Below are 27,874 nucleotides of genomic sequence, written 5' to 3' on the forward strand. Positions count from 1 at the left end.
ACTGAGACAGTTGGCAGAGTCGTGTGGTCAGGGCCGGGGGAGGACCAGTCGCCGGCGGTAGACGCCGGCCCGCCCTGTCTCACGTCCTCCGTTGGTCACTTCCCGCATGCTGCAGGCTCCTCCCTGAGCCGCGGCGGCGAGGCGTGGGGGGCGCGTCCGGGAACGGCTCGGGGTCGAAGCTTCCAGTCACCCGCACTTCCTCCTGAGACGCCGGTGCGCGGCCGTCTCGGCGGGCGGGATGGCGGCGGCGGCCCGGGGTAGCGGCCGCGCATCTGCGCCCGGGCTGTTTCTGGTCTTGCTGGTTCCTTTGCTGTGGGCCCCGGCCGGGGTCCGGGCCGTACCCGACGAAGCCCTCAGCCACCGGAACAAGGAACCGCCAGCGCCTGCCCAGCAGCTGCAGCCGCAGCCCGCGGCCGTGCAGGGCCCCGAGCCGGCCCGGGTCGAGGTAAGCGGGACGGGCCCGGGAGGGCGAGGCTGCAGAGCCGGCGGCGCCGGGTACCAGGCTTGCCGCTGCCGGAGCGCCGCCCTCGACTCAGGCTGCCGGCGCGGGGAGGGGACCTCGGCCCCGGCTTCCCGGGGTGGAAGACCGGGGAGTGTGCCCTTCCCGGGTGGGCGCTGGCCTCGCCCGGCTCCTTATGGGGGAGGGGAGAGCAGAGCTGGGAGCCCACTGTAAACCTTTAGTTCGGGAGGATGCAGATGCTGCTGAGGAACGGGGCGTCTTGTTGATCAGATGGATCCTAGAGAGCTGGAAATACTCATCCCAAGTAAAAAGTTTTTAACGGAGGGCAGCTGGAAGGCTTTTCGTATTCTCTGAGAATAATAACATCTGTCATTTCATTGTTGAAACAGCTTATCCCGAACTGTTGACCAAATTCAGTTCTGCACAACTTGTGATTTTTGCCAAATATATGTGGATAAGGAAGGGTGACTGTTAAAAACGTGCTCTGGCTTGCAGTAAGTAACCCTGAGGAATGCAGAGGAATAGCCTGTCTTTGTATGCAAGCAGTGTGGGATGCCAAAGACTAAATTTATAAGTGTACCAGAATCTTGCATTTTGGCCTTCACTAAGTAGATATTAACATCTTAATTTATGTTAATATAATCACTTAGTGACTAGTGTTCAAAATCTCAGCAGCATTTTTATATTTAATCCCACTCTGGGTCCTGGGCTTTCTCCTCATTTCCAGTTTGGATTTCTGAACTCAGATCCTCTGTAGTCTTTTCTAGTAGAGGACATGGGCACTCAACCATCACATTTCCACCCCAGGCTACCTCCAGCCTGTCCTCACCTAACTTACCTTTCTACCATTGAATTGCATTTTACTTCTCAGAAATCTTCAGTGAGTTGCCTGGCTTGCTGATTTCAGTCCAGCCTCTTCAGCAGGATATTCAGGTTTCTTGGTAATCTGACTGCAGTCAACCCCTCCAGGCTTTTTAGCCCCACTCCCAGTCACCACTGTACTCACATCCAAGGCCTGCCATGTGCTCTGTTGCTTTCCAACAAAGACCTATAAGTAAAAGGGGATTAGTGAGCTTGAAGCCCACTGCTCAGAACCTTTCCCACTTCTCAAGAAGCAGCAGGTTATCTCCTCTCTGAAGACTTCCCTGAAATTTCTGACTTAGAATGATTTCTCTCTCCTGCCTGTGACTCCTGGGTCCAGCTGACCCAGCTTGCCATGTCCATTTCCGAAATGGAACTGAAATGCTGATTCATGAAACTCATTCTTAATGTTCATCTTTTAGATTTCTGTCATTTCACTCTTTATCAGAAGTTTATTTTAAAGCAATAAGTATTTTGGGTTATGTTATTTTCCAGGTCTTAAAGTTTTGGTCATATAGTGATTTTTAAGATACAAATAGTGGTAGGTATGCCGCTTGATACCCTTTTAGACGGCTGGGAGAAGTATAGCTGTGTAAAAAAAAAAAGGCAAGAGTGTCCAGTGACCATATTCAAGTGTCCTAAGAGTCCTGTCTTTAAAACTGGGGGTTTGGAGGGAACGGACAGGCACAATATAATTTGTGTTTTTACTATTTTGGTATATTCTTGGTGGTTCTTCTTAGACACTAGGAAATTTTTCTGTATTTTAGTAGAATCTAATTATTTTGTTTTTAATTGTATTTTCATGTAACTTTTTGTTTTGGCTCAAGTGTTTGTTTTTTTTTTTTTTCCCTCTTGTATTACAGTATGTTGGAAGAGTTTTTTTTTCCCCACATATTTTCTAAACTATGTAATGTAAGTATCATTTGCTTTTTTTTGTCCACTTGGTAGAAGTAAGATATGATCAGAGTTAAGTTTAATAGCCATGTAGCAAGGATTCAGCATCACCGAATATCAAAAAGTTTCAACTGTTTTGCTTTGCAGCTACCTGCAGCAGATCTTTTTAAAGTGTAGGATACATCAATATATGTTTTCATGCCACTATATTAGTTTCCTCTTTTGAAAACGGAGAGGAAGAAAAAAAATCTCCTTTATTAGGGAGCTTTCAAATGTAAGATGTATTGTAAAAATGTAGTTGTATCTTATAGGGTGCTTTGAAGCAAGATTACTGAACTTCTAATAGGATTTTCTACATTGGATTTTTTTTTTCTCTCTCTATAATGAGGTAAAAAAGAAGTTGAGGGAGTTTACTCTGAACTTACAGTTAAAAATAAACCCCATTTCACAAACCCATGAAAAAAGCACTGTTGCTCACTGGGATCCTTTCATTTATGCAGTTTACCTCTAGTGACATACTCAGTTTTTTTCTTATTCCTTTCCTGTCAGAGTATGAACTCCAAGAAGCATTAAGTCCCTTTAGGTCAGGGAGTTCAGATAGATTTAACAGAGGTAATTTGCAATTTGCTGTGTATTCTGGAAGACTAAGGAAGGATTGCTCTGGTTGTAAAGCTCTGTTGATAAATCCGCAGAAGCCTACCACTTGACCCAGAACAAATTCTCTGTACTGTGTTTCTACTTTACTATTTCTTGCCATTTCTTTTATGTAGTATCTTTTAACACAAAGGCCTTTCAGACAATATTTTAAACTTTTTTCTGTTTTCATTAAGTTTCAGTCCTGCTCCATCCAATCCAAACTCCCAGTTCTAACCTCTTTACAGCTAAGACGGAAGCCATCAGGCATGAAGACCCTTGTCTTACTCATTGTTAATTCAGAATGAAGTGATCTGATGTTATTGCATTTATTATGTTGGTGTTCTACTATCAGAGCAGTTAATTTTTAAAAAATTAATGAAACAATGCATTTCAAATGTCAAAATTTATAAACACATTGCAAAACCGTAACATTTATAAAAGCAAACATAAACATTCATTAAGATAAAAATGTAATTGTTAAATATATTATTCTAATATGAATTAACAGTAAATTCATAAAAAATATTTAAAAAGCTAAGCCATCCACAAATAAAAAGATGATCATGAATATTTATAATAAAATGTAATTTTATTTATTTTAACGCCATCTTTTAAAACCAAGTTTATCAATGGTGTCGCGGTTTAAGTTATGCATGTATTTTTACACACATTTTTCCAACTTTGGAAAGGTTTTTCTGACTTGATACAATAAAGCAATGGGAAGGAGACAGTTGTAAGCCAGTTTTAAGCGCTTTCCAAAACTCCTTTATCTTCAGATAATCTCACTTCTTGTGTGGTAACTTGTTGAGGGACTTTTGTTTTTGTTTTTGCAGGGACATCAATCTTTTTCTTGGGAGCAGGCTGTAGATTTTGTTTAAAAGAAAGCGTCTTCATCCTCACTAGTTTCATTATGTGTAGATGGAGATTCTGATGCAGCTATCTGTATGAGTTTTAATACATATGTGTTCATTTGAACTCTGGAACTAGAATAGAAATTTTTTCATTGTTAATTGTTATTTTCTTCCTTTTCTTGAAGATAAAGAGAAGAATCTTTAGATATTTAGAATATTTTTATTCTAAAGAATAAAAGGTTATTCTCTAAATGAGGGTGCTTTTTCACAGTTTTGCAATTTCAAACTAATTTTAACTTTAAGTAAAGAAGAGTTTTATTAAGTTTTTTGTCTTTGGTTTTTAATTATAAGTTACTGACCCTACTCTCAGGATGTAAATAATATGGATTTTAGATCCAAATCTGCAAGAATGGTATTTGTACTGAGGAGCAGAATGTATTTCGTTACTTTCGCGCTGTGTAACTGATCAGTGGAATGCCGAAATCAGAATTACAGTCGCTGCCTCTGGCCTTCCTGTACTAATCTAAGTATTGGCTTCTATGCTAGTACTTTCTGCCTTTCTTCTGAAATGGACGTAATTATCACACTTTCCATACCTCCTCTCTCCATGTGCCCGTACTCCTGACCTCTAGCACTTTACTTCCTCCGTAACTTTACCCTCTCCTTTTCTTAGGTTCCTTTTTATCTGCTTACACATTCCCACAGGTTTTGCCTGATTGGACGGGGTGAGGCAAAAGGCAATTGTTTTAACTGCTTGATTGTATTAGTTTCTTTTCTTCAGCTTTATAAATGAAATTTCTAACTAGAGAATTAGCCGCTTTTTCACCTTGCTTTAGTCTTCTGTTATCTGGCATCATCCCATGTCTTTATATTGAAAGTTCATTTTTGAAGGATACCTGTAACCTAATTAATTGCTAAATCCAGGGCTCTTTTTCAATTATTCTTTAACACTGTTAACTCTCTACGTTTTTAAGAGTCCTACTCTACCTCAGTTTGCATGAACTTGAGGAAGTTATTTAACCCTATTGGTTCTCAGTTTCTTCTTTGATGTTAAATTGGGATAACAGCTTTTAGGTTTTTGAGTATCAGATAAAACAGTGTGTATGAAAATCCCCGGCATTTAGCTAGTAGCTCAGTGAAATGCTGATTGCCCCTAACTTGACCATCTGTGGTGTTCTTCTGCCTGCCTCTCTAAATATCCAAGACAATTTTCTCTTTGTTTCCCTCCTCCACTCCCTTCCCTAAATATAGACATTGTCTGCAGCTCATTTTTGTCAATGTAATTTCTGCCTTTTCCCTTAGAAATCTAGTCTTGCAAAGCTCCAGCTGATAAATTCAGGTTGCCAGCAACCAAATACATACTTTGAGACTATGCTGGCCTAAACTCAGGTGTTTCATTTCTGAAATCTCTTGGATTTCCAAACCTCCTGGAAATCTTTATTTGAAATGCTTTTTATCCTCAAGTCGAACATGTGTGAAACCAGGCCCTTTATTTTTATTCCTCTTTCCCATATACCTTAGAGGAATATGAATAGCATCTTTGATTCTTTGCCTTTTAAAAATTCTATTATTTTTCTTTCTCACCATGTACAGGATTTTTTCCTTTATTTTGTCTTCAACATGAGTCTTGTGCAGTAGACCTCCTAATTAATTGGTTCAGTGGCTGGTATTCTTTACTTTCTGTCCTGATCTGTTAGTCACAGTGCCTTAATTACATTTGTGTCTTCTACTCAAAAACTTTAAAAGGCTTCTGCCTTGCCTCTAAGCTGGTCCATAAACATACAGGCTTTTCAGTGTGGGCCCAGTTTATCTTTCTTATCTTACTCCAGTCATTCATCTGATGGTTTACTCCCTGTTCTCAGAATAAAGCCTGTTTTCTTTCAAATTGTCAGTCCAGGGAAGGAGGTTGATGTACCTCATGCATTTTCAAGTTGTCTGCTCCATGAGTGACTAGCACACATCCTGCTGAGACTTTCCAGCAGCTTTATGAAATGAACCTCAGAATTGATTCCTCGGTATTGGTAAAAGGTTGGCCCGTAGGGTTCGACTCCTCCACACTTCTGGGTAGTGTAGTGAATAAGGGTGTGCAGAACGGTTACTTTCTGGTTGGATCTGCCTGAAGCCAGTTACAGCTTGCAGAATTGATCATCCATGGCTGGGGTAAGAGATTGGGTCAAGTGATTTTTGAAGTGGTGCACAATAGGTGTCTTTAATCATGAGCATAGTGAAAAATCCAAAAGGTACAGAAGAATGTAGAATGAAAAGTGTGTCTCCTTTTGTATTCTAGCTCAGGGGTCAGCAAACTAGTTTACCACTCATTGCCTCTTTTTGTAAGTAACGTTTTATTAGAATAGAGCTAGGCCATTCATTGGAGAAGGAAATGGCAACCCACTCCAGTGTTCTTACCTGGAGAATCCCAGGGACGAGGGAGCCTGGTGGGCTGCCGTCTATGGGGTCTCACAGAGTCGGACACAACTGAAGCGACTTAGCAGCAGCAGGCCGTTCATTTAAGTATTACCTATGGCTGATCTCAGACCCTAGCACCAATTGGGTAATTACCAAAGAAACTTTATGGCCCAAGAGGTTAAATATTTGGCCCTTTAAGAGAAAGTTTGCCCACACCTGTTCTAGTCATCCTGGTTCCTTCCCTGGCCACTGTTACTGTTTCCTGAGATTTCTTAAGCATTAGCAACTGTGTGTATGCTTTATAAACCTGCCTGACTCTCCACCCCATAACATAATACAGTGACCACATACATAGAACATACTTTTTTCAACTTAAAAATGTCTTAGTGATTTTTTTTCTTATTAGTGTATATGAAACATTCTTATTTTTAGCCCATAATATTCCAGTAAATGCAGCTACCATTTATTAACCAGTTCCCTGTGTATGGACATTTAGTTATTTTGTCTCTTTTAACTATTACAAATGATAACAATATGTTTATACTTGTTTCTAGTACATCAAGTTTAACTTCCTGAGTGTTCCTGTCTCAAACTGTTTCAGTCATGTACTTGCCATGACTCATTGCCCACAGCATGCCTTCAGTTTGAGGAGAGTGGGATCCTTAGGGGCTGGAGTTGCTGGGGTAGGCATTGCTCAAGAGGTTCCACAGAAATTGGATCTTGAGGAATCTAGATAAAGAGGAGGATAATAAGACGTTAGGAAGGGAAATAGGACTGCATGATAGAAAGCTTGTGGTTACCAAAAACTGGTACTCTTGAACTGCACTGTTCAATACTATAGTTGTGAGCCATGTGACTGTTCTTAAGCACTTGAAAAGATGTGGCAGGTCCGAATTGAGAGGTGCATGAGATGTGTGCAGTGAGTAGATACACACTGGCATTGGAAGATTTGATTAAAAAAAGAGGGTTAAATATATCATTTGTCATTTGAAAAATATTCCTAGAGTAGTATTTTGGGTCTATTGGGTTAAATAAAATAATACTAAAAATAATTTTATCTGTTTTTATTTTTTAATATCTGGCTAACCACTGGACTGCTAAAGAATTCTCTAGAAATTAAAAAATTACAGTATGTGGCTTGCATTATTTACTGTTGGACAGTGTTGCTCTGGCTCATCCTTCACTAGGAAATATAAGATTCATTTTGGGAATCAGTATGTGATTACATGGGACATTTTGTATAGTTACCAGAATTAAGTATTTGTATTTTATGTTGTAGGCTTAAGAAGGTCATGATGAAATTAGTTTTAGGATGATTTAACTGGTCAAGTTTGTGGTGTGCTGTAATAACTAACTGCAACTGTTTACTGTGTATTAGGCACCGTTCTCAGGGCTTTATGTGTATTCATTTAATCCTAACAACAGCCTTATCAATCTATGACAGATACCCCTCATCATAGAGATGTAACTTGAGTCACAGGGAGGTAAACTTACTGGCCCAAGGTCATACAGTAACTAGTGATGTCTTGGCTGTGAATGCTGACAATTTGACTCCAGAGCCCATGTATTAAACCATTACATTCTGCCCCTCTGAAGATGAACTAGGAAAAGAAGCTAGTCCCTGCACATAGTAATTATTACTTGGGTAATTGACAACAGATGAATGAATAGTAACATCATTTTCTGCATTTATTAACATTTTAAGTTTTTAAATCCTCTATCTTCATAGTGGGCTTCCCAGGTGGCCCAGTGGTAAAGAATTCGCCTGCCAATGCAGGAGCTGCCCAAGATGGAGATTGCATTTCTGGGTCGGGAAGATCCCCTGGAGGAGGAAATGACAGCCACTCCGTATTCTTGTTTGGCAGATCCCATGGATATGGGAGCCTGGTGGGTTACAGTCCATGGGGTCGCAAACAGACACAATTGAGTGTACACACACACACACACACACACACACACCACCCCCCCCCCCCCATAATACCCTGGTACTTTTGTTTTAAATTCTTAATCACACCATGGTTGGTGGCTGTTTAACACTAATTTGGGCTGTCCAGAACCAGCTCAATATATAACAAAAACTATAAGTTGCTTTTTTTTTTTATGCTCTGTATATAGATTTCAAGAATATATAGTTTTTGTTTTGCTGTTGTTGAGTCACCAAGTTGTTTCTGATTCTTTGTGACCCCATGTACTGCAGCATGCCAGGCTTCCTTGTCCTTTACTATCTCCCTGAGTTTGCTCACACATGAGTTTGCTCATGTCCATTGAATCGATGATAGCATCCAACCATCTTATCCTCTGTCGTCCCCTTCTCCTCCTGCCTTCAGTCTTTCCCAGCATCAGGGTCTTTTCCAATGAGTTGGCTCTTCACATCAGGTGTCCAAAGTATTGGTAGCTTCAACTTAAGCTTCTAATGATTATTCAAGGTTAATTTCTTTTAGGATTGACTGGTTTGATCTCCTTGCTTTCCAAGGGACTCTTAAAGAGTCTTCTCCAACACCACAGTTCACAAGCATCAGTTTTTGTTTTGCTTTGTGCTTAAAAGGCAAGTTTTATTTAATCCTCATAATTTCATAGAGGAATGGAGAGGCTAAGTAACGTGGCCTCTGTTTTATAGCTGGGAAACAAAAAACTAGGAGAATATGTGTTTTGATCACTATTGTGTTTGTTTTTAAAAGTAAACATTTTCTGTTTGAAATTGGTTGTAAATGGTATATATTTATTCCTAAAATATTTTCTTGGATTTCAGGTCCTAAATATTTTGGAACAAGATTTTTTCATACAAAAAGTATTTCCAAGAGGAAAATGTTGCATTAGTGAAAACTGAATGAAAATGCATATTTTTTTTTATCATGTTTAATTCTCTCAGGGTATTTAAATAGAAAGGAAACTCATTTTCAAAAGAAAACCAGCATAGTTGGAATTAAAATAATGACGGAGAGAAAGCTAGAATAAATGGTACTTGGTTAATCATGAGCTGGCCTTCCACAGCTGCCCTTTCAATTTAGCCCTAACGCCAAATATTTTCTGCATTGTTAAATTTCCCAAATCTTTACCTTAGAGGTCTAGTCTGAGGAGTGCTTTAATAAGGTTTTCTGACCCTTATCGTGGACTTAGGGAGTCAGGTTTATGTCATATGGGCTTCCCAGGTAGCTCTGGGGTAAAGAATCGGCCTGTCAGTGTAGGAGACTCTAGTGTCATCCCTGGGTCGGGAAGGCCCCTGGAGGAGGAAACGGCAACCCACTCCCAATATTCTTGCCTGGAAAATCCCACGGACTGAGGACCCTGGCAGGCTGCAATCCATGGGGTCGCAGAGAGTCGGACATGACTAAGAATGCACTCAGGCTAGCTGTCCATTTCAACCTCTGGAAACCCCCATGAGGCAGAACTCTTTTCTCTGTGTTAAGCTATATATAACCTGCCACCTGTAACTTTTTACTTCTATCTCTTGGGCCCACAGAGACTTTCATATAGACTCTCTCAGTTATTGGAACATTAGGCACCCAGTCCTTATGTGATTGTTTTACAGCCTGAGTTAGCAAACCTTTTTTTTGGTCATGGGCCAGATAATAAATATTTTAGGTTTGGCCACGTATTTGTAGGCTCCCTTAGGGTCTCTGTTGCCTAATGTTCCTTTCCTACTTCTCTCCAACCCTCTCCCTCCCTCCTTCCCTTTTTCTTTTTTTGCAATCCCATAAAAAATGAAAAAATAATTTTCAGCTGAATCTACTCTTACCAGTAGCTTGCCAGCCCCTGGTTTTAGACTCTCTTCTGTCTGAGGTTGCCTTCAGAGGGTGGTGGTGCCTTAAAATGTGGTGCCTCAGAGCCAGTACAGAACTTTGGGGAAGGACTGTGAGGCACAGAAGATGGACTTGTCATTAACTCTTTAAAGTGCTTGGTGCTTTTTTTGGAACTTTGTCACATTTTCAACTCAAAATGGCCTTAACAGCAACAAAGACTCAGCTTATCTTCTTTATTAGGCCACGTTACAGCCTAGGGTATTGGTGTAGGACCATCCATATATCCAGCGATATTAGATCTCAGCTTAGCTAGAGCCAGCTCTTCCTCTAGTCTACTGAGAGCTTTCGGATCCTGCTTTGTTCTCTTAAGTGTTCATGAAATTTCTCTCAGCTTCCTGTTACTTGAAAGTTTGATAAGGATACCTTGGGTCTTACACCTAAATTATGAACAAAGATTTGAATGAGGCATAGCTAAGAGCTCAATTCACATGCATTTAGAAAATAGGGTAATTTTAATGTGTGGCTAGAGCTGGTCTCTTTTCTTTTTCTAAATTGTTTTGTAGACTTGTGCTTGGATTTCCATTTTAGCAACCATCAATCAGAGGTTGCTGTCATCACTAAGCAGTGGTTAGACAGTAAATGAGTCTAATGACTACAATAGAAAAACAATCTTAATTCACCTACAAGTTAAATAATTTAAAATAATGCTATTATTTTATTTTATTTTATTATTATTATTATTTTTAAAAAAACAGCTAATATGTATTTTCTAATTTCAGAAAGGATTTACACCAGCTGCTCCAGTTCATACCAATAAAGACGATCCAGCTACCCAAACTAATTTGGGATTTATCCATGCATTTGTGGCTGCCATATCAGTCATCATTGTATCTGAACTGGGTGATAAGACATTTTTTATAGCAGCCATCATGGCAATGCGCTATAACCGTTTGACAGTATTGGCTGGTGCTATGCTTGCCTTGGGCCTAATGACGTGTTTATCAGGTGAGTGCTTTTTCCCCTTGATGAGTCTGTTGCGTTTGAGAGAAAGTGTGGCCGCACTGAGGGCCCCCTAGTGGCTGAGCACACATGCTCGTGACAGCATTGAGTCCCTGGGTCGTGCCAACAGTTAGGTTGGAATTTGGTTCATGTTCCAGAACTTAGGAAACAGAAAATGTTTTCACTACAAAAATTCCTAAAAACCATATTGCACTTTTAAAATTAAATTTTTAGCTATTCACAATCAAGATACATGCTCCTCATTTTTTTTTAGATTCTTTTCCCGTTTAGTCCATTTCAGAGTATTAAGTAGAGTTTCCTGCGCTGTGCAGCAGGTTACTGTTAGTCACCTGTTTTACATACAGCAGTGTGTATATGTCAGTCCCATTTTCCCAGTTCATCTCTTGCCACCCAGCCTCCCCCTGCCCTTATTCCCTGGTAACCATAAGCTTGATTTCCATATCCATGACTCTACTTCTGTTTTGTAAATAAGTTCATTTGTACCCCTACCCTTTTTTTATTTTTTTAGATTCCACATGTAATCTGTGGGCTTCCCTGGTAGCACAGACGGCACAGAATCTGCCTGCAATGCAGGAGACCTGAGTTCGATCCCGGGGTCAGGAAGATCCCACGGAGAAGGGAGTCGCAACCCACTCTAGGCAAGAAACCTAGAGAATTCTCATGGATAGACCGTGGGGTTGCAAAGAGTCAGACAAGGCTGGCTGACTTTCACTCACTCACTCACTATAAGCGATGTCATGTAATATTTGTCTTTCTGTGTCCTACTGACTTTACTAAGTATGACAAGCTCTAGTTCTATCCATATTGCTGCAAATAGCATTATTTTGTTCTTTTTTTTCTTTTTTACTGCTGGGTAACATTCTATTGTGTGTATGTACCACATCTTCTGTACCTATCCTTCTGTTGATAGACATTTAGATTGCTTCCCTGTCCTGGCTGTCGTGTGCTGCAGTCACCATTTGGGTGCATGTATCTTTTTGAGGTACGGTTTTCTCTGGGTATATGCCCAGCTGGGTCATGTGGTAGTTCTGTTTTTAGTTTTTCAAGGAAACTCCATGTAATTCTCCATAGTGGCTGTACCAGTTGATATTCCCACCAACAGTGTAGGAGGGTTCCCTTTTCTTCACACCTTCTCCAGCATTTATTACTTATAGACTTCCTGATGATGGCTGTTCTGACCGGTGTGAGGTAATACCTCACTGTAGTTTTGATTTGCATTTCGCTAATACTTAGTGATGATGAGCATCTTTTCATGTGCTTTTTGCCCATTTGTATATCTTTAGAGAAATGTGTATTTAGGTCTTCCATTTTTTGATTGGGTTATTTAGTTTTTAAATAATGAGCTGCTGGAGCTGTTTGTATATTTTGGAGATTAATCCCTTGTCAGTTGCTTTGTTTACACATATTTTCTCCCATTCGAGGATTGTCTCTTGTTTATGGTTTCCTTTTGCTGTGCTAAAGCTTTTAAGTTTAATTAGATACTATTTGTTTATTTTTGTTTTTATTTTAATTACTATAGGAAGTGAATCAAAAAAGATCTTTCTGAGATTTATGTCAAAGAATCTTCTGCCTACGTTTTCCTCTCAGAGTTTTATAGTGCCCGGTCTTATATTTAGGGCTTTTAATCCATTTTGAGTTCATTTTTGTGTCTAGTGTTTAGGGAGTGTTCTAATTTCATTCTTTTACACGTAGCTGTCCAGTGTTCCCAGCATCACTTACCAAAGATACATACTCCTCATTTATTCACTAATGCTAATATCCAAATGGAAAAAATAGTAAAATTATATATTTGATTCAAAGTACTCATTATAATATGTTTAAAAAGACAGATTTTAACAAGCACATGTAATATGAATTTAAATATTGTGTAATAAGTGTTAAAACACTTATAAGACAAACATTTTAAAAAAACAACTAACAATTTTACCCACTATACCAAAAATTAGATCTTTGAAACTCCTTGAACTTAAGATGAAAAGTGAGAGGGCTTAAGTAGTTTTTCAAAATGGTTTTAGAGATATGCAAGGAAGAGGTTTGAAGACCGCCGATAAAGCTTATTCCTTTAGCTAGTCCAGGTGAAAGGAGCTGTCAGTACCTTGATCCTTGCTTTCGCTATGGATATTTTTGCTTTCTTTTTGTCTTTTTAAGTCCAGATAAATTTATTTATATCTGATATCTAAGAAGTAGGACTCAGGCCATCACGGAGAAATGCGTGTTTCCTGTTGGTGGACATTTGGTAATCAAATAATGAGGTATCATGTTCAGTGTATTGTGTACTATTAAGCTATTCTTAGCCATTATTAGTAAAGGAATGAAACATTCTTAGAGTCCCAGTTTGCGTTACTATTTGAGTTACTATTATATAGGCTTCAATTAAAAAAAAAAATTAAGACCAAGAGAACGTAAACCTAACACTAAATAATTGAACATAGTTTAGTCTCTGATTCGAAAGCTACCTTGAGCCATGTAGTTGGGTGGAAAAGAACGAGTTTCCCCCTTAGCATCAGACTTGGATTAAAGTTTAATTCTGCTGTGTTTTAACCTAATGACAAGTTACCTAGCCTCTTTGGGCTTCAATTCCCCGTCCATTAACTGGAGATAGTATATAACTGCCTCATGGGGTTGTGGTTTGTATTAAAACGAGCCCTTATATTTCAAGTACTCATTCACCCCTACTCTTTCAGTGTGCAGCAGACTTCTCCTGAAGCACAGTACAGGACAGGCTCCATTACTGGCTGCTGAGATGCTTGTTAAGTCTGTCTTTTTAAACAGAATGAGTATTTTATTGAATTTTAAAATTTACTACTTTTCACATTTGGGTATTAGCATTAGCATTATTCATATTTCACAATAAAAACAACTTTCTCTTCAAAAGCAAATTCTGATTCTAGGAAATAGGATAAGTGGGACAGGTTGTAAATGGTGAAGTCACTTTTTGGAATGAGTTTGAATAATACCAGAGAATTTTATTTTTGAAACTTCCATCTTTAAGGACAACTGAAAGACTGTCCTCTCTCTGCCCATTCCCTCCTCAGAACCTGGCTTCATACATTCTTCCCACTCTGCTTGGGTTTAGCTACTGTCCCTTAGGTCTGAGCAGGGCTAATCTCTTCTGTCCTGACCCTTGGCCTGTCTCCCTCTGACTGCTGGTACTGACAGCTTCTCTCATGTGGACTGTTTGAAGGAACAGGCTGTATCAGTGGTCTTCAAGCCTCTTCCCTGTATATCTCTAAAATCATTTTGAAAGACTGTGTGCTCCCTCTCACTTTTCATCTTAAATTCAAGAAGTTTCAAAGATGTAATTTTTGGTATGTTGAACGTTAAATTGTTACAGTTGGTATTTTTTTATCTTATCAGTGTTCTAACATTTATTATATAGTATTTAAATACATACTACATTTGCAAACTGATGAAGAAAGAAATTCCCAAACGAAAGAAGTCCCTGGTGTCATGCATGTGTAACAGTCTTTCAGGGCAGGTAAACCCTGCTGCGCCGCTCAGATCTGTTTGCCGCACTGTTTTCTCATCAGCCTTGTCCACACTGAACTGATGCACCCTAGGTGGTTGAGTTCAGTGCTGGCGAATTTCAGCAGTCTGTATGTGTGGGGATATTGCTTTCCTTTGTGAAATTTCCAGTATGACAGTGTTTTTTTCTTGTTAGCATTCCAGATTTGCTCCTAAACTGGCTTGCCTTTGCATCCTGAGCCCTTTCTCTGTGTTCTATTTAGGGGCCTGGAGCTGCTTTTGGAGGGCGCAAGTGGCAGGAAAGGCATGAAATCTGACATCTTGAGCCTGGGGCTGAATCCAGCCTCTACTGCTTGCTCATTATGCAAACAGGAGCAGGTCACGTGGCTGCTGTTTGCTGAGCACCATCTGTGTGCATGACACTTCAGGCCCTCTTTGGGACAAGCCCCTGTCCTGTTACAGATGGACAGAGAGAGGGACATATTATCCATTCATGGCTCACAGGCAGTGGAGCTGAGATTCTGAGGCAGCTGTGTCTGACTCTGAATCCAAGGGTTTCCAATGGCTTTCTTCAGGATAAGAGGTTCTGCAGCGAGAGGTGGATGAAGCCTGGAAGCTACACAGTCGGGGGAGCTATAAGCCCCCAGTCTTTCCTTTGAGAAAAATTTTACTGTCTTCTGTTTGATAAGACTTTATTGGGAAAAGGTTTGAAGCTAAAAAGTCATTGGAAAATAATTATATTTTTACTCCATTATGACTTTCTAAGTTATTTAAGCCCCTGGAGAATCTTTGCTGTAAACTCAGGATAATAATAGCACCATCCTTAAAGAATAGTAAGATTAAATGCAGTAAAACAAGCAAGCCATCTGGTTAGTTCTACACCAGTTAGTTCTCTTCCTCCTTATCATAAAAAGGCTTTGCATCTGGGTATGGCCCAGCTGTGCCCAGGGCACAGCCGTTGAACCATTTATTTGGATATTTTCACATTATTTGCAATGCATGCGTAGTTGCTCAGTCATGTCCAACTCTGTGACCCTTTGGGTTTGGACTGTAGCCCACCAGTCTCCTCTGTCCATGGGATTCTCCAGGCAAGAATACTGGAGTGGGCTGCCATTTTGGTTCTCCAGGGGATCTTCTCCAGCCAGGGATCAAACCCGAGTCTCCTGTGTCTCCTGCATTGGAGGCCGATTCTTTACCTGCTGAGCCATTCAGGGAAGCCCTTAATTACAATAAAAGCTAATTAATTCAATAGATACTTGTTTAGAACCAACTGCTTGCCTAGAAATGTGTTGGGTCTGTGACCAGGGATGCCTGGTGGAAGTAGGGTGGGCTGCTGGGTAATACAGTGGTTCTGAGAGTGTCTCCTCCTGCTACATCCCACCCTGAAGAGAGCTTGATGTCTGAACAGCCTCCATCTGGCATTCTTGTCTTTAGCTTTTTTCAAAATTTCTCACTAAAATTCAGACCCATCAAGAGAGGCAGCTTCTCAGTTTTTGTGAGTTTGTTCCTTGGAAGGAGCGACCATATAAAACTCAAGGCAGATCTGGAAGAGGGCCTCAAAGGGATGAGCTGGGAGATGGAGCAGCTGTGGGCTTGCTAGGTGGCACTAGTGGTAAAGAACCCACCTGCCAATGCGGGAGACTTGGGTTTGATCCCTGGGTCAGGAAGATCCTCTGGAGAAGGAGATGGCAACCCACTCTAGTATTCTTGCCTCGAGAATCCCATGGACAGCGGAGCCTGGTGGGCTATAATCCATGGGGTTGCAAAGAGTCGGGCACGACTGAGCAACTAAACAAGAGGCAGCTGTAAGGTTACCGTTGATTTTCTTCCTGACTTGACCAGAGTGGGCCTGCGCCAGTTGTCTAGGTCTTGGGTCTGCTTGCCCTGTTCTTTAAAATACACCCAGTGGTGGACTTTGCTGGTGATTCAGTGTTAAAGACTCTGTGCTGCCATTGCAGGGAATGTGGGTTCGATCCCTTGTGAGCGAAGTTCCATATGCTGAGGTGTGGCCAAAAATAAGATACACCCAGTGGAATCTAAATACCATTGGGAGTTTGATCCTTACCTTCACTAACACCATCATTCCTTTAATAATAAATAAACATTTGGAAATTTACATCTTTTCTCTCCTTTAATTCTTATTTTCGTTTACTTTCCTCACAGAATTTTATCCCTATGAAATTTTTTGCTTGAAAGTCTTTTGTGGATCACATTGTCATATTTATCTGTAGCAAAAACATCTTTAAATTGAATTGTAGAACATAGTGAAAATTTCCTTTATTAAGTCTATAAATGTTAAAATTTTTTATCAGTTGAGTTATAGTTATTAGGACAGAGTTGATCAAAATAAAATATCACAAATTTAAGTAAACAGTTTTTAAAAGTTGGAAATGCATCTCGTAATGAGATGATAGAACTGTACTTTTAAAATTGTCCATGGACGATACTTATTGCTAGAATGAAGCTAGGTTTAAAGTCAGTTCTGATCTTTAAAAACAATAGATATAAGATCTATTAGATCTTATAAAAATAGATATAAGATCTATTAAAAACATAGATATAAGGGCTGAGATATTTTATTCATAAAAGTAGACAGGAAGGAATTTTGTTATAGCCTTGTCACTCAGTCCATTGAACTCCTGGGTTATATGCCAAAAATCACATACTAGTCTATCACCAAGTGATTTTAAGTGATTTACCAACTGACAACTTAATAAGGCCTTCTGTCAATTTTGTTAAAAGCAGTTGGATACCATCAAGTATACCAAAAAAAGTTTTTCTAAAATTCATCAAATGACTGTACTGATACATATTAGTCTTTTATTTAGAGGTCCTTTGTTTAACTGGATATATTTAGAAGGAAGTAGTTGAGAAAATTGAAATATTTTTAATTTCAGTGTACTTTTATCAATAAGGGATTTTAAAGTTGTGTTATATCACATGTTTAATGGGGCCTTGGAGCTACAGATTTAGCTCATTCAATTTATGAAAAATGTCTGTCACACTGCCTAATTGCTATGACAATTGGTCCATAGTAAACCATCTAAGTCAGGCGTATTTTGTATCAGAAAACATTTACTTGGTTTTTTAACTTAATAAACATGATATATATGTCCCATGGCAGCTGTCTGTTTAGAATTCTGATTCTAAAATGGCTGGCTGGTGGGACTGGGCCTGGAAGCACAGCTAGGCTTGGGCTGCATGGGGAAGTAAGCCACTGAGATTTAGTATCTTTGTGATGCTCTCTTTGTTATAGCAAGACTCTGCCTTAGGGAAAAGCATGCCCCTGGTTGGGGGAATGAAAGAAGCACAATTTCTAAGTAAAAACTATTCCCACTGAAGCCAAAATACTCTATTTCTCATCCATGGCCATTGTTTCCGGTGCCTGTCATGCTATTATTTCAATGCCATGACATTAGAAACTTGTGTAAGACAGGGAAGACCCGAAGCCCTATCTCTGGGTTATGATGCCTTGACTAGGTGTATCAGTATTTCAGACCCTCTCTTTGGTGCCCTAGGATATCTTTTTATGCTGTGAGAAAGGCACTGTAGGAAGCTGGGTGAAAGGCATCTTGGTAGAGGGGCAGAGGGCAGCTGTGAAGGGATGTGGGCATGGAGGACCCGCAACTCCTCAGCTACAGGCAAGAGGAGTTTTAAGGGAATGTGCCTGTGGAAGTTGAACTTACGGAAATAGATCTCACAAACTTCATCTTCCACAAACTGGAAAGTCTTTGTGTTTCAAAGCCTTCAGTCATCAGCTTTCCTTATTACAGAGTTCAGTTTTCATTTTAATGAGCCCCTCACACCACATTCATGGGCATTCTCATCTTTTTATTCTCTTGGTTTCTAAGACACTCCCTGCTTCTAGTTACATTCTTATTTCTGGAAAAAAAAAAGGTACCGTAAATATTGACATTCTGCATAGTTTTTAACCCTTGGCCCACTTAGTCCCCCCTCAACTAATATTCTTGTGCCACATGTTTTCAGTTTAATTACTTGTAAGTCAGTGATTTTTGACTTGATGCAAACCATTTGCTTAAAGAGAAATAACCTCTCATTGTTCGCAGAACCAAAGTACTCGGGTGTCTGAGGAAAGGCTTCCAAAGAGGAGATAGAGGGACAGTAACCAGGGGAAGAAGAACAATGTTATAGTGCCAGATAGGTTTTTGCTCTCTGTGGAGATGTCAAGGCAGAAATCATGGGATTGTGTCAGTAAGTAGTTCTTTTAGATTATCTGAAGATAAAAGGAAAACTAAATTGAGGAGATTTAAAAGATTTGCTGCATTTCTTTCTAAGATTTTAAAAACCATTTATGGAAAATATTTTAAATTTACAAAGTTGCAAAATAAGATAGTCGGATACCTATATACCTTTTATCCAGAATCACCTGTTAACATTTTTACCATATTTGCTTTAGCATTTGTGACCTCTCTCTTTATATCTCTATGTATCTCTAGGTGTACAATATGTGTATATATGCACGTTTTATATATCTATAGAGAAAGTATATATACACAGTATACATCTTTATAGACATAGATTGATACATTAATCTTATCCATATTTTAATTTTGTCAGTTGATCTGATGATAGTGTCTATCCTTCTGTAGAGGATCTAGTCTAGGTCAGATAGTGCATTTAGTTCTCTTTAGTTTTTAATCTGAGATGTTTCTATAGGCTTTTCTTATGTGTTTTATAATACTTTTTTGAAACTACATCCCCCTCCCCCTTTAATGGGCAGCTCCTCATCTTGCCTTTGTGTGGTTTTTGCCTCGTGACTAGATTGGGGTTACGCATTCTTGACTAGAACCCTGCAGAGCCGACGGTGCCCCTCTGAAGAGTGTCACACCTGGAAGCATGTGGCGTCCACTTGTCCCTCACTGATGATCTCCTAGTAAAGGGTACACTGTCTTCATCCTCCCTCACAGTTAATTTGTAATCTTTTGGGAGACACTTTAAGACAGTACACATACCCTACTCCCCATTGTTTAGCATCAATTGATGGCTCTCACATGATCTGAACTCTGCCTCGATGCTTGCAAAATACTGGCTAATTCCAAAACCCCATCCACATTTACCAGTGAGCCCTGATATGCTATTCCAAGAAAGAACTCTCCCCATTCACATTGGTTTGTCTGTTTATTATTAATATAAACTGATGAACTCCTTTTTTTCAGTGGTTTATAATTAATTACTTAACTATATTGTTCCTTAAATTAACAAGAGGGCAGCTGGAAACCCCTCCAGGCTGATGACTCCTGTGTCCTTGTGACATGCTATTTTTTGTTTTTGTTCTTCCTTCCTTTCTAATATAATAAGATAGTGCGGGTTCATCTTATACCTACTTTGCCCAGTACTGGAATTAGCAATTTCTCTGAAGAGCCTTTTAGTGGGAAGCACATTAGAAACCAAGATCTGAGTGCAAAGTTGGTTCATTGTTACTAAGACATTTGGGCCTTTTCAGTGGACAGAACTAGAAAATATGTCTGTATTGTGTATTTGTGGGGGGGGGGGGGCAATATTGATATGCACAGAAGCATAGGTTTACATTTCTAAACATGATTTTAAAGTTTTTCATTTTGTAATACAATGAATCAGGGAATGGTTCACCTATGCAGTTATATATCTGATTAGGCAGTTTTATAAGTGTTGTGCCCATTTTAGAAAAAGAGCTGGTGAAGTGAAGAGTAATTGTATTTATTATATATATGGAAATGCCCTCTGGCCCTGCCATAGTTTTTAATTACTAACTTCATATTAGCAACGTGAATGTGTTTCACAGTTAGGGTTTGGATTCTTGATATAGTTCCAGGTGTAGTTTTTTGTGTAACTTATACAGTTATCCCTCTCTACTTTAATGAGAGGAAAGAATAATACTGAATAAGGTTGAGTCTGTTATGTATATATGTGTGTATGTGTATATATATATATGGAATTGTTTTCCTTCGTAAAGTATATTTATTTTAAATAGTTGCAAAGAAGCATAGTTTCAATCATGCCACATGAGAATCTTGTCATGATTCTTCACGATAGAGGTTTGTAACTTAGATCTGTGATGAAGAAATACCACGTAGGACAGTCGTATAGCTTCCAGGTTATAAGATCATGAGATGTGTAGCGTACATCAAAGTTACTCTCCTAACTAAAGTACTGTGCCCTGCATGACCTGTGGCAAGCCAGCCTCTGGCGGAAGGTGTCTGAAGAGGAGATGATTATCTTTAGATCTCACGAGAGATCTGTGTGGAACCTCTGCCACCTTCAGCTGCACCACTGATTTCTTGCTAAGCTGTGATAGATAGGTCATTGGTTAGACCTAAGGGCTCAATATTAGTGGAGAGAAAGAAGTAGAATTTAAGGTTCTTACCTGTTAGCTTCTAATGTGAACCATTTTCCCTTTAAAACAGGGGTAAATGATGACTTCTGAAGTTAGCTGTTTCTTTGGTTGGTGTATAATCTGCTAATTAATCAGACATATCATTGCATTTTCTTGCAGTTTTGTTTGGTTATGCCACCACTGTCATCCCCAGGGTGTATACATACTATGTTTCAACTGCATTATTTGCCATTTTTGGCATTAGAATGCTTCGGGAAGGCTTAAAGATGAGTCCAGATGAAGGTCAAGAGGAACTAGAAGAAGTTCAAGCAGAATTAAAGAAAAAAGATGAAGAAGTAAGTCAGAGTGCTGTTAAAAAGGCACTCAACTATGAAGAGTAAGCACTATATAAAGCTTTTCAGTGGTCATCCGTATCTGTGAGGTGTGTGGGCTACACAGAAATAGCTTCTTTTGTTTGGTTTCCATTCTTACATGTGGCTGTGATAGGACTGGGTGAGTGGAAATCTGGTAGAGAAAGGCTTCAGGGATAAATGTGTAATCAGGTTTCTTAATTAGATTGATTATAAGCTCCTGAAAAACAGGAACTTGTTTATAATTTTCCCTGTTTCTTTCCACAACATCTAGGGTAACAAGTGGTCGATAAATAATGTTTTATTTATTTTGTTGGGAAGAATTGGAAAAATTGAGAATGTTGCATTTGTTGCCATGTGAGACCAGTGGTTCAAAAGATAAGTTGGGATCACATAACTTTAGCTTCTGAGAGCATATTCCCATAGACTTTAAACACTCTTTAAAAGAACGATTAAGCATTTTGGGCTATACTGACTTGGTTTCTGGGGTTAATGTCTTTTTTTTTTTTTTTTTAATTTAGTTTCAACGAACCAAACTCTTAAATGGACCAGGAGATGTTGAAACGGGTACAAGCACAACAATACCTCAGAAAAAGTGGCTGCATTTTATTTCACCCATCTTTGTTCAGGCTCTTACATTAACATTCTTAGCAGAATGGGGTGATCGCTCTCAACTGACTACAATTGTTTTGGCAGCTAGAGAGGTAAGTGGTACTTGGAGACAACTGCTTCTGTATTAAAACTAACATTACTTTGCTCCAGAGGTCACTGGACAGAGTCAAGGTGGGTCAAGGGATGACTTCGTATGCTTGACAATACGTTTTAGATCTAATAACAATGCTAACCTTTAGAACTGACCTTTTCCCAGTTTCTGCAATCAATCAGATTACTCTCTTTTGACTCCTCTTTCAGTTTTGCCAAAATGACGGTGTGGCTGTTGTTATGGCTTAGTTTTTTTTTTTTTCTTTTTCTTTTCTCAGAACCTTCCTTTATATATTTGTTGAGAACATAAACTGGTATATTATTATTAAAGGCCAGTTTGGCAAATGCCTAAAGCATTAAAAGTAGGTGTCTCTGGTTTCTTCCATTCCTTGTGCTAAAAAAATAATTTGAGTGTTGCAAAGGTTACTTAGAAAATTTGTCTTAGCCCTAGGTTACTCAGTCCTAAGATACTAAGGCAGAGGAGATCTCAGATCATCTTGTCCTAGCCTTTTCTTTATGGATCAATTCCTGAGGCCCAGAGAGGTGGCTTGTCACTAGGACAGAAGCCAGCTGGCAGTTGGTAGCAAGGACAAGGACTAGAGCCAAGACTAGGCTCTTCTGCTCTGTCTTGTTCAGCGCTGTCAGGTGCCACTCTGTAAAAATAGCTTTTTAAAGAAAATGTTAAATCCTTATTTTTTCTGAAGGGACTAGTAAAGTTTACATGAGGGTCTGTTGTTCACATGGATTAAGATCTGCTGAGGAGACAGTTGTGGGACAGAAATGCTGCTACTTTTCAGCTCTTGTTGATCCTAACTGATGCTATTTATGATTTTATATCTATTAAATTACATTGTTTTTAGTCAGATGGTAAGATTTTAGATAGCAAGCTTGATTTGAATTTGTTTTTAACTCTTAGGAGGTATCTACCATAAAACAATGAGTTGCTCAGCATAGGCTGCAGTTCAGAATATAAAACAAGAATTGAAAGGCCAGGGCTAAAATAGTTAAAGCTGGACAGCTTTGTCAAAGAAGCCTCAAAAATGCTGTATTTTTGGGAGAAAATAGGGAACTCAATTTTTCATTTGAGTCCTATGTTTAAAAATAAACTTTCTTTTTAAATGTCATTTTAATGGCTTTGTCCTATATTTTTCTTGATTTGTAGCCTTTTTTTACTGGCATTCAGATTGCCAGAACTGGGACTTGAAAGTAAGTGACCATTTCGTGGTGGTGGTGGTGGTTCTGCCATGTGAGCTATCATGGCAGAATCGTTGCTTTTTTCTTAATACTGTCACCTAAGTGGCACAGAGTAACTTGGGACAGGCTCAGCATTCCCTGGGTTCCTGTGGCCCACTGCTTGCCTGCCAGCAGTGCAGCGTATGCTTCCTGGGGTCGAGTCTCTTGCCACGTGAGCACATTACTGCAGCATCTGCTTCCTGGGTGGTTTTGGGCTGAAACAAGCCGATGCATGTAGGGTCCCAGACACAGGGGGCACTGGGCGTTAGCCGCCTTCTACACTCGGCACCACGGGGACAGGTAATGAGCTCTTCAGGGGCACAGATGTACTTGTCTATTTTTGTTACTTTAATATTCTTAATTTGGGGGGGGTAACTTTTTTGTATAATCCATGCTGTAGTCTAATTCACTCCATTTTAGACTAAACTTCATTTCTATTTCCAGTAGAATTCAGCATTCCCACTTTGAATTTCACAGAATCCTCTAGTGTCCTTTGAGATGTTGATAGGTACTAAACAACAACAAAGAAAAAGGTTGAGGAAAAAGGTTCCAGGGTCCAGTAAATTTGGCAAACACTATAATGTTTTTCGTTTTGAAGATGGAATATACAAAATAACAAAGACTGAAAAATTCTGTATTAAAGGAACCATTTTATTTAATCCAGTGATTTTTCAGGTGTCATTTTAAAATAGAATGAAATCATCTTCTATTAGTTTTACAGGGTGTGACGCACAGAATCTGCGGAACGCAGTCCCACTCTTCCGTTCTGCGTGAACACATGTCCAGTTGTCTCCATTTCCCCAGTTCGCGCACACACTGCCCACCCCAGCAAATGGGCCTGCTTCCTACTTCACGGAGGAAAGCAGAAGTCATTTCTTCATCGCCACCCATCACAGTGGTAGTGCTCTCCCGCCTGTTCGGGTCTCCGCCCTCTATGCTCCCACCTAAAGCTTAGAATCTTTGCCTTTCTTCCAGGCCAATCTTGTTAGCATTTTAGCATGCACGAGTTTTTCTCACCTAAAAAAGTTCTACCCCCCTTAACTCTGCTTCTCTTCGAAATATAAAGCTTCTTCGTGCCCTACTTCCCTCAGCCTTGGAGAGCTTGGCTGTGATGGGAACAGGAGTTGGCTCTACTTCCTTGCTTACTAAACACACTGGACTCCACAGTTTCTGACTCAGCGGTGTTTTAAGTTCACTGCAGCCACAGATGGGTCCTGCCGTGGTCTTGTTGGGAGGCTACTTGCTTGGTCACCTCTTCAGTCTCCCCTGGGCTGCTCTTCTGCTGTCATCCTTCAGTGCTGCCTTCCTCATGACTGTATCGTCAACAGCTTCCACCCTTCTCTCCTGGGATTATTATTTTCGGTCCTATCGCTTCTTCTCCAGTGAACCCAAATGATTCTTGAACTTCTTTACTTTACTTTTAACTTCTGTTGGCATCCACACATGGTTTCTCCATTTTCCTTTATTCCTCTACCTGTTTTACTCACCTTGGTATCACTACAATTCATCTAGAGAATTATGGGTAAGGAACTTGAGTGTCTGATTTTTTTCATACCTGTCATTTGTCATTAAGATATATCAGTCATGTTTCAGTTTCTCTCAAATCTATCTGCTTTTCTCTGCCTGGGCTCCCATGCCAATACAGGCCAGCATTCTCTTCCCAGGGCTACTGGAGGAATTTCTCAGTTGATCACTTGCTTTTGTCTTCTTTCCCTCCAGTTCACTTTAGACTTAACTTTTAAAGCACAACCTGTCATATCACTCCCCAGTTACAAACCAGTCAGTGTCTTAAAAAGTCTAAACTTGAGGCTTCATGACACCCCCCCTCCTACCATGATGGACTCCTTGCTTGCGACACTGGTTCTCTCTAGAAACACACGGGTGTTCCAGGGCTGTCTCCTGCTGCTGGCCTGCTGCCAAGTCAGGTGATCCAGCTTGTCCTTCAGCGCTGTCTTTTCTGGAAAACTTTCACTGGTCTCCCAGTCTGAGTGCCTCCAGTCTGCTATGGTGGCAGTTGTGTACTGAATGATACCGTGTCCTGGTGCTTTAGCTCAGCAGAGGTTGAGAGGCAGGGTTCTTCTTAGGAAGCATCGTCAGACAACACTGTAAAGGCTGGCATAGTTTCTTAGAGTATCAAATACTGCCTGAGGGAAGAGGTGCCCAGGCTGTCTCCTTAGCACTCACTTGAGTGAAATATTGCATGTGAGATAGGTTCAGCAACTGCTGAGAGACTGGATTAGGTTTTTTTGATCTTGCACATTGAGTTTATTTTCCTTTTATCTCTAGTCTTAGGTATAATTGGAACATATTCCTTCAAGCAGCCATTACCCGTTTTATAAATAACTCACCTGAATTTGTCGAACTTTTTTCTGCTTTGGTGTTGTTACTGTCCTCTTTTCATGGCTGGAAAGTAGTCGTGTTTCTCAGGTGGCAGTTTCCAGCTTGGCTTTAGATTAACGCTGCCCTTGTTTCTAGGATCCCTATGGTGTAGCAGTGGGGGGAACAGTGGGACACTGCCTCTGCACTGGCCTGGCAGTCATCGGAGGAAGAATGATAGCACAGAAAATCTCCGTCAGAACTGGTCAGTCTTATTTTTTTAACTAGAAAATACCATTTAACTTTTAGAATCACTGAGGTTAGAAAAAGAGTGTGTGTCTTCGAAAGTGAACTATGTCTATGTTACGATAATCAGAAGTCCAGCGTATTGGTTCTGCTAGTGCAAACATGGGCCGTTTTTCACATGTGTAGATGTTAGTAAAACATAAAGTCACATCAAAGCATTACTGGATTCATAGTAGCTTTTTGTCAACATTTAAGTCAATGAAACAATTATGTGGACATTTGAGAACTTTTAAGCTTTGAAAACATACAGAATTGGGAATCGTAGGTGGAGATTATATTTACTGATTCAGCTGAAAATTTCCTATGTAGCTGATCTTAAAAATGGAATAGAAATAGTCTCTTTGCTTGTTCAGAAGTTGTTGAAAATTTTTATAATTTTTTTTAATTGGAGTATAATTGCTTTGCAGTATTGTTTCTGCTGTACAAAAGTGAATCAGCTATATGTATCCATATATCCCCTCTCTTTTGAGCCTTTCCACCCCTTCAACCCCCATAACTGGCTTTTAAGATGAGTTATAGTTCTATTGTTGCTTATCAGCACTGTCTGAATTTAATATAATTGTTTTTAAAACAGTGCTGGAAAATAAACTGATTCTTAACTGTTTAGAGTTGGGTACGTTAAGTATTTTACTGTGGAAATGAGGTTGAAGTATTTCTAATTTTTTTTTAATGTTAGTTTGCTAGAAGAATAGGCAACATCATGGCTTAGAGGAATTTGCCTTTTAACTTTTTTCTGTTCTCTTACAGTGACAATCATAGGAGGCATCGTATTTTTGGCGTTTGCATTTTCTGCACTATTTATAAGTCCCGATTCTGGTTTTTAATGTGCTATTGTTCATTTGTATTTAGTTTAAGATAGGTAACTTTATGTACATAGTGTATATTACAACTAAAAGTGATGGAAAATACTGTATTTTGTAGTACTGATTTGTGAGTTTGACCCACTTAATGGAAGTATTATGTCCAAAAGAAATAATCACTGACTGTATTTGCAAAATGGAGTTTTAAAAGAAACCGGATATTTGTGTGAATTTTTCCTTTTCTCCAGCATAATTATGTTAACATAAGGTCTCCGTTTTTATTTTATTGGCTTTTTCTTTTTGGCTGGGGGTGAGGTGGGGGTAGTATTATGTAGAGAACTGTTGTTCAGGGGGGTCTGCCACTTGATTTTTTTTCAGCACTGACTGACCCCTTTGTAAAGAATATAAATTTTCTCCTGGATAACCAGGGTGTTTTAAGATGTTTATCCTAAAATTCTTCCTGGGGGAAAGAATTAATTAATTTCTATCTTTTAAAACATTTTCCTGAGCCAGTAAGCAGTAATTTTATCAGAAGTCTTTTCAAAATTTGTCTTTTAAGAGCAAGAGAAAGGTATTGCTGTTATTAACATGACAACTGTTTGCCAGGTCCTTTCTTCCTCTTTTTTAATTGGGTAGAAAACCCAATACAGTAACAGTCAATATTTGACCATGTGGAATTACCAAATTAAGAGAATACTGTGAGTGTATTCATATTTTTTCTATATTGAATAAACAATGTAACATACAACATAAATAAAAGTGGTATGACCAGTGCTTGTTTTTCCTTGTGTGTTATGCTGGCTCCTAATTTCCTCATTTATCAAAGTCATATTGGTATTTATAAACCAGTTTCTGAAGTTGTCTGTTTTAAACCACTATCTTAGCCTTAACAATCCTAAAGGAAATCAACCCTGAATAGTCACTGGAAGGACTGATGCTGAAGCTCCAATACTTTGGCCACCTGATGCAAAGAGCCGACTCATTGGAAAAGACCCTGATGGAAAGATTGCGGGCAGAGGAGAAGGAGGCATCAGGATGAGATGGTTGGATCACATCACCAACCCAATGGATAGGAGTTTGAACAAACTCCGGGAGATAATGAAGGACAGGGAATCCTGGCGTCACTAAGAGTCAGACACGACTTAGCAACTGAATAAACCTTCACAAAGTTCTGTGAGGTAGTAGGTACTAAATGTAAATTTTTTTTAAAAGGTTAACTCTTGGTACAGCAGGGGGTCAAACTGGACAGTTTAGTTCTAGAGACCACAATCACTGATTATGGTGAAGGCCGCCTCATCACAGCAATTTCACTAATCACTGTCATTTAAGTTGTTGTAACTTGCATACCAAATGTTCCATCCAAGCAGTATACCTGCCTTCTCCCAGCCTGATGTGCTCTATTACCATGTGCAGTAACACTGCTACCAGAAGCTGCTACAGACCTGAAGAACAGTTCTGTAGAAACCTCCACATGTTCCTTGTGTGAAGTATATGTAATAG

At 39.5% G+C, this 27,874-nt stretch overlaps 1 protein-coding gene across 1 annotated transcript; it reads left to right on the forward strand.

Annotated features, from left to right (window-relative positions):
• Nucleotides 1–27,148, forward strand: TMEM165 (transmembrane protein 165). Its single transcript, XM_019962776.2, has 6 exons — nucleotides 1–445; nucleotides 10,628–10,853; nucleotides 20,827–21,002; nucleotides 21,539–21,721; nucleotides 25,428–25,533; nucleotides 26,322–27,148. Exons 1-6 carry the CDS (start codon nucleotides 239–241, stop codon nucleotides 26,396–26,398), a joined length of 975 nt encoding a protein of 324 aa, XP_019818335.2. The 5' UTR covers nucleotides 1–238; the 3' UTR covers nucleotides 26,399–27,148.
• Nucleotides 27,149–27,874: the final 726 nt, after the last annotated feature.

This window comes from Bos indicus, chromosome 6, assembly GCF_029378745.1.
Source record: "Bos indicus isolate NIAB-ARS_2022 breed Sahiwal x Tharparkar chromosome 6, NIAB-ARS_B.indTharparkar_mat_pri_1.0, whole genome shotgun sequence".
NCBI classification, from domain to species: domain Eukaryota; kingdom Metazoa; phylum Chordata; class Mammalia; order Artiodactyla; family Bovidae; genus Bos; species Bos indicus.